The following is a 7,536-nucleotide window of genomic DNA, read 5'->3' on the forward strand; positions in this document are numbered from 1 at the left end:
CTGTGAAGGCCCCTGTTACAGGTTTCTGAATAAGGGAATGAGGTGTTATTAAGTTACAGACTCTCTCACCTCCTGGCTTCAGCAGGCCAGGCCAAGGGGAGTGAGGAACAGACTTTCACTCTTCATTTCATAGCCTTTGTATGGTTTGGATGTTTTACTTTTGTAATTGAAAATAAATCTATATTAAGTTAAGGGGGGCAAAACAGGCCATGGGGTGTTTGTTTCAGGTATTTCCATTTGTTTGTCTAGGAAAGGTAAAATATAAAACGTTTTGGGCTTTATTTTGGTGTCTGAAGAGGCCAAAGACATGTGTGGGTGCAGGGGGAGCTTGGACCCCTGAGAAGCACCAGGCACAGGCAGCCTCCACTGATCCTCTGGAAAGGGAACCAAGGAGCAGCTGAAAAATCTGCCCCCGCCCCCCATAGGCAGAGCTAACTGCAGGACTATGAATCCTCCCCAACCACCACTGAGGTCGCTGCCCTCAGTCTTGCAGGCCCAGTGCAGTGGGGCCAGCACCCACTGATCCCTGCTTGATGGCTCTTCCCCAGGAGTGCCGCCTGCTGGCAAGCCTCTGGTGTGCTCTGGGCGTGGCAACGGAGGGAAGGGCTGCTGCATTTTCGGGAGGCTGGCCGCAGGGGCAGAGAGCAGGCCGAACTGGGTAGCTGGTAACCTCCCGCACCAGAGTTCACGTCCAGACAGCACTCTCCCCAGCCCTTCAGCAGCAACTGGTTAAGGGCAGCAACTGGTTATGGGCGAAGCATGCAGTGAGCAGTGAGGCTGCGAGCTGGAGCCCCCCAACCCAGTGTGCATTTTGAAGGCCTCACCCCCTTCCTACCAGCGTGGGGCTTTCTTGCAAGGCCACAGAAATCTGGAGACCCTTACTAGGCCCTCCTCTTCTTCCACCCGGCAGGGGTCTTCCAGGCTCCTCAGCAGATCTGGAGGCCAGTGAGTTAGCCCAGCCACCGGGAAAGGGAGCCGATTGTGGCTGGGCCCCAGGGGAAGCCAGCTGCCACAGAACCTACTGGAGGACTCTCCCAAGGCGAGTTTAAAGCTCCTGGCCAAGTTCGGAGGCTTGGGTTTTCCAAGCTCAGCCTGGCTGAGGCTGGGCCGGCCAGCTGGACCCTGGGGCCAAGGGAGAGAGAGACAAAATGGGAAGGAAAAGCAAGAGGGAAAGAGGAAATGTGGATTTTATTAGTCTCCCCACACCTGTATTTATAAATTAAATGGGAGTGCCCATGTGTGCGGTGAGACAATATTGCATGGAGATAAACCGTGCAGCCCTGCCCCTGTGAAGCCGCCATATACAAGGCAGAGATGATGAATAGGAGGCGCGAGAAGAGATCGAAGCGGGTCTGGGCTGGCTCCACTCGCTCCTACAAAACTATAGGGCAATTAATTGTGGCTTGTCCCCTCATCCTTCATCTCCTGGTGGCACATATCGATGGAGATTACTGCTGATGGACCATTTTATCACCTTAAATAAACAGTCGCCACCTCTTCTAACCTCAATCTAATATATGGCTCTATGTTCAGTTTCAGGGCGCGAGATAACGAATGATGTAAAATAACTAAATCATGTGTGTTATGGGATGGGATTGGGCCTGCACACAAAAAGAGAGGAAAGAGAAAAGGAAAATATAAAACACACAAACCCACACACTGACGCCCAGCCTCCCTCCCACCAGGGACAAGGTCTGAAGTCTAAGCCACTAGCTGGCCATGGATAGCTGGGACTCAGGGATGCAGAGTGTGCCTCGTGGCAGCAAAGCTTGCTGGTGGGTGACTGGGCCCGGACGCTTTCTAAACAGGACCTGTGTTTTCCAACTGGGTGGGAAGAGATTAAGGAATGTCAGAAAATACTCACTCTCCTTTACCTCTTACCCTGACTCCCAAACAGACAAAACAGTGTTGGGTGCAGATTTCTTTCTCTCCCCTAAACACTCTCCCCAAACTCTTGAAAGGGTGGCACTACCAACCGGAAAGCCTTGGGCCCTTGCTGTTCCTGGTGCTGTTCCCTTCGTAGCAGGACTCGCCAAACCCAGGAGGGGATGGAGACCTTCCGCTGGGAAAGCTGCAGAATGTCCTGATGCAAGAAGCTGGGTAGGGTCCTTAGCTCTAGTCTCCCAGTCAGGTACAGGGGAGAACAGCTTCCAAAAAAGGTATGCAAAGTTAATTGGCCCAGACCTTGCCATGCAAACACAAATTCCAGGCATGGCCCGGGGCTCTTTCTACCTTCCAAGAGTAGTGACAGGGTTTCCAGCAAGGCACCAAAACCTGAGAAGAGGCCACTGACACAGCCTGACGGAATCAGTGGCTTCGGGCAACCCAGCAGCAATGAGGGCAGTAATACAAGAAGAGGAAGAAAGGGTCCCACCCCCCACTTATATCACACACTGCCCCACCGGACTTTAAAGAGATGAAAGAAGAGGCAGCTAAGCATTCAGAGCTTCAGTGGAAAGTGTACTTCAACCCTAGAATAAATGGAATACATGGAGTTGGATATCAGAAATATAATGGAACAGCTCACTCACCTAGCTTGCATGGTTTCTGCTGTTTTTTAATCTTTTTTGTGGGCAAGAGAGCTAGAAGATCTTTCTCTATGGCCTTTGCCATAGATGCCAATAAAGTTTCAAGGTGAGACTACTGTTACTGATTCACACGCCTTAGTGGGTTGCTGATCCCAGGCAAAATGTTACTCTTCTGTAGGGAATAGAGAAGTGAGGAGGTCCCTTTCTTTGCCTTGTAAGAAAAAGAGAAAAACTACTCAATGCAAAGTAACAAAATGAAGCACTGCTGAGTGGTCTCTTCACGGAGTTCTTTTAGAAAATGGCAAAAGATGGAAAGGAAAACTGGGGATCTCTCTATGTCATAAATGAAGAGGTGTTTCCCTTTGGCCTGCCTCTCACACCCCCCCCCACCCCCGTACCCACCCAAATACACCTGGGAAGCGGGAGAGCGCTGGTTTTCACCTTCTTTCAAGTAACAAATATACCAACTTCCCCTGCCTAGGGAAACAGTTTCCCATCCTTTGCATTTCTGATTGTTGAGCCCCTAGTTAGATTAAACTCAATCACTTCCCACTTCATCTTTGTAAAACACATCCTCTGGTTTAAAATGAATGAATGCCTCTGCTTGCCCAGAGAAGTTCCTGAAAGAACAAGACTTGGTTTCCCAGCATTACACAGAGCTACCCCCACTATTTTCTTTCTCAACTGCCCTTCAATTAGGGAGCAACACGAAGTGTGACTCTATAGGACGATCTGACTTCCTTTCCCCTCCATCTTTTCTTATGCACTTTGCATATTAAAGCAATCCATTAGACTCAAAAGGATATACCAAAAGACAAACACAATAGAAATAATTTAAATAAATCATACTTCCTTTCCTCGGGCCATAGGAAAAAAGTTACCTAGGCAATAAAGTGATTCAAAGAACCATATATTAATTAGGAATCTAACCCAATTCTTTCTCTGGTGAGAATATAGTGAATCTCAAGACTGCATTGTAAACAGTATAGGAAGCTCCACACACAGCCAGGGCTGTGGGGCACGCTGCTGGTGTCTCTTCCGGCACTGTTTTCATTCAGAAGAGAAACTGCGAGCTCGATGAAGCACTGTCAGCCCACAGTGACTACACTTACACTTAGCAGTAAGAAATGCCCTTTCCAAAGATTAATCTTTTTATTTCACATTTTAAAAAAAATGCTTTGTAAGCAACACATTCAAATTCAGTAGAAGAGAAGTATTTTTAAAAACCCATTAAGACAATATAATTTTTTAATATTTTCTGCAACTCTGAAATGCAAGCATCTCCTTAACTGTAGAACAAATCCGAGTGGAAACCCTCCTTTTAAACCAGTACTTTGCCTTCAGATTCTACAAAGGAAAAAAGTAAATGCAACTGCTCTTTTTGTTAGTAATAATTATCTCCATTAGAACAATTACCTCCCACCATTATGAAAAGATTAATACAACTTTAACCACTAGGCTCATGCCTCATGCTTTTTCATCAAAGTAATGACTTTGGGAGCCCTTCTAATAATTATAACCAGGAGGTATTTTGCTTTTACAACGAATTAAAAAGTTCACGGAATGGTAGCCATTCTGCAAGAAGGGACTTATTAAAAATACAATAACAACAAATGTTTGTGATCCTCACACAGAAGCTAGATGAAGGAATGAAAGGAAGAAAATGGTAAGTGCTGATCTTTCAAATCCTGAATTGCTTTCAATCTGACTCTCTAAACCTGATTTAATGTTCTCTCCAGAGGTCTCTGGAAGTATATTTAGTACTTAACGCGTTAGGTGTAAATATATCACAACTTTTGAAGTTACCAAAAAGAATCGGATATAAAGCAATACACATGCTTGGTTTTCATTGAGAGTCTTGCTTCAAAACTTCAAAATGGAACCATACTGGTGACGAGCATTTGAAATTATGAATATAGGAACCGAAGCTGGATGAGACCTGAAGTTTAATTAGGTATTTGCTATTTACTTGGGGGACAAAAAGAGTAAGCTTCTTAAACTAAATTACTGTCACCCAACTTTTACAAATAGCCAAGCCATCAAACGTGGCTACGGACTGAGAACGTTTGAAGGGGTCAAGGATGCCAGGAGAATGTGGGGTCCGCATGGAACAACTCTATCCTGAAGACGGAGAATTTCTCACTATGCAGCTGGCATTTACTTTTCTAAATAAATGGTAGACCTAAGAATAATGCCTGCCTGCTGGAGAAACTGACCCAGAATTATCCAAAACTCCTAATCCCGGGAGGCCAGGCCAGCCAGCAGCGCCCGGCCGTTCCCTAGACTCTAGAGTCCTAGACAATCCTGCAGCCCGAAAATGAACTGACAGTTAACCCCAGAAGTAAGGCAGAGAGGAGAAGCAAGCCCTGGAATCCACGCTCCCCAGAAACTCCGCGTCCCTATCTTGTCCCCCTCCCCACCCCCAGGGCCAGGCCAGCCCGTTCTCGGGACGCCCTGTCGCGCGCTGCCTGGAGCCGGCAGTCCCCGGGCGCCATCCTGCAGGAGGGCGGAGATCTGAAAGCCCGGGCCGGCAGGCGACGCGAGTCCTCCAGATTTGGGTCTGCGGAGCAGAGGACGAGCGGAGAGGAAGCGGTAACCCCCAGGTGCCAGCCGGGAACCCCCATCCGTTCTCCTTCCTTCTCTAACGCCAGAAAACCTTTGCCACTGTGCTTTGGGAGGTGAGGGCCCGCTGCCTGGACCAGTCCACCACCCGGGGTCCCTCTCGTCCGACCCGCCTCCCCGACGGGCGCCCGCCCCGGACGGCGCCAGCGCCACAGGGGAGAGAGCGCGGGCTGCGGCTACGTACGGTTGTTGGGGTCGCTGGTGTGCTGGTTGAGCGGGATGATCTCCATGCGCTGCTGGCCGTACAGGTAATAGTCCAGCTCCTCCGCGCTGCAGCGGAAGCGCGGGGCGCCCCGGCCATCCCCGCCGCCGCCGCACTTGGAGGGCCCCGGGCCCGAGGCGGCGCCCAGGCACAGGTCCTTGTGGGGCAGCGGCTCCGCGGCGACGGCGGCGGCCAGAGGTGCGAACACCGGCAGCTGCGCCACGGGCAGGGCCGAGAGACCCGCCAGCGCGGCGGCAGCGGCGGCGCAGGAGGAGGCGGAGGAGGCTGAGGTGGAGGAGGAAGCTGGGGTGGAGGCAGCGGAGGAGAGCGAGGCGGGCCGCGGGCGCAGACTGTCCGGCGGAGGCTCCGCGCGCTCAGGGGGCGGCGGCGGTGGCGGCGGCTGGAGAGGCTGCGGCGCGCCCAGGGGACCCGCGGCCCCACCGCCCTTGAGCGGGCCTCCGCCGCCGCTGTGCGGGAAGAGTTGCTGCCAGTGCTGCAGATAGGCTGGGTCCACTTTGAGGAAGGCCGAGCCGCCGGGGTCCCCGGGCTTCAGCATGTCCGACGCCTCACGCTGCGGGCAGAGGCCAGAGAGGAGGGTGCGTGTGAGCCGGGCCCCGGGCCTGGTGCGAGAGGGGCGGGCAGGACAGCCGCCGAGACCCTGGAGCGGGAGCCGCAGCCCTTGGCTTTGCCAGCAGCAGCCCGGTTCGGCGGCTCCTTCCTCCCAACTCCGCTGGGGCGCAAAGTTTACTCTGAGGCTGCCGCGCCGCGCGGTGGGAGCAGTGTCCACGCTGCCTGGCCTCGCAGCCAGAGGCGTCCAGCTCCCACCCTGCACTGTCGAAGCCCGGAGCGAAGGCGCTTTCCCGCAGAACTGGGCTGCAAGACGCAGCCCCCACCCTCGGCCGGTGCCCGGAGCCGACCCCGGCCGGAGTGGCGCAGCGCCCGAGCCGCTTCGGCCCCCGGCGCTAGGAGGCGGGTCAGCCTCGCCCTCCGCCCCCCGCCCCCCGCCCCCAGCCCGGGACCTCCAGCCTCCAGCCTCCTATCCCAGGGGCCCAAGACACTCAGCCCCAGTGGAGCCTCGTCTTACCTGAAAACTGGGAGCTGCCCGCGGCGGATGCGTGGGTGCGTGTCGCGGGAACCGCGCGAGAGCGTGTGCACCCCGGGTGCGCTACATGCTCTTGGCAGCGCGGGAAGAGAGACCTAAGATCCGGCCGCGAGCACGGGCTACGGAGGCCCGCGGAGGACGCGGGAGCGCGAGCGGACCCGCGAGTGGGACAGAGTCGCGGTGGGTTGTTGCGCTCGGCCGCTGCGTCCGGGCTCCTTGGCTCCGCGCTCTGGCAGCCTCCTGGCTGGACACGTGGGTTTTACGACAGCACAAAATACAAGTGTGTGTGTGTGTGTGTGTGTGTGAGAGAGAGAGAGAGAGAGAGAGAGAGAGAGAGAGAGAGAGAGAGAGAGAGAGAGAGAGAGAGAGAGATGGGGTGGCAGGGGGGAGGGGTGGGGGGAGAGGGGAGAGGGGAAGAGGCGGGAGGCAGGCCAGAAGAACGAAGGGGAGGGAAGAAGGAAGTTCTAACTTGGCTGGATCCACAAACTGCCCGTGCGCCTTTCCTGCACTAATACCTCCTCCGCTGTCCCACCCTCGACTTTTTTTTTTTGGGGGGGGGGGGGCTGATGTCTCCCGCGCGCCTGTTTCTTTCTGCCCATGATATGTCTTTTCTAGGTACCGGCTCTCTGCCCTGATGGGAATGCGGAGACCGGAATGCATCTCCGCACACGCTCGGGGGTCCACGTCCGGGAGGCGGATTCGGCCGGGCAAGTGAACCAATTCCCGGGACGGGGGTTGAGCTTTTGCCGGGCTCGGTTTTCAGAGGAGCACTGCTGGGTGCCAGAGTCGACTAGCCCGCTGAGCAACTTCTCACACAAATCGGGAGGTGGGGGGGGGGGCGGGGGGACAGGAGGGGGCGCTGGGGGCGGGGCGGGTTGCGCGCCGGAATGAGCCTCAGTCCCCAGCGGAGGAGGCAGGCTTTGTAGAACTGGGATACGAGAGACAGCGGGTCTCCAAAGGGCGGCCGGTCGTGCAGGGCTGGAGCCTGGCCGCTGGCCTAGAAGGCGGCTGCGACGGATGGAGTCTCACGTGCCCAGCGCTCAGCCCACTCACGCTCGAGTTGTCTTCCTGGGGGTCTCGCT

At 54.6% G+C, this 7,536-nt stretch overlaps 1 protein-coding gene across 2 annotated transcripts in view; it reads right to left on the reverse strand.

Annotated features, from left to right (window-relative positions):
* Positions 1–6,525, reverse strand: part of PRDM6 (PR/SET domain 6) — a 99,006-nt gene extending 92,481 nt beyond the window's left edge. The window contains exons 1-2 of one of the 2 annotated variants that reach the window (XM_080679618.1): positions 6,437–6,525; positions 5,335–5,923 (exon numbers count right to left, since the gene is read on the reverse strand). In XM_080679618.1, coding sequence (XP_080535744.1) covers positions 5,335–5,908 — 574 coding nt within the window. In that variant the 5' untranslated portion in view covers positions 5,909–5,923; positions 6,437–6,525. Of the gene's footprint in view, positions 1–5,334; positions 5,978–6,436 lie in introns of those variants that run through there. The other variant, XM_080679617.1, reaches the window with a different exon arrangement.
* Positions 6,526–7,536: the final 1,011 nt, after the last annotated feature.

This window comes from Plecotus auritus (assembly GCF_963455305.1).
Source record: "Plecotus auritus genome assembly, chromosome: 7".
Lineage (NCBI taxonomy): Eukaryota > Metazoa > Chordata > Mammalia > Chiroptera > Vespertilionidae > Plecotus > Plecotus auritus.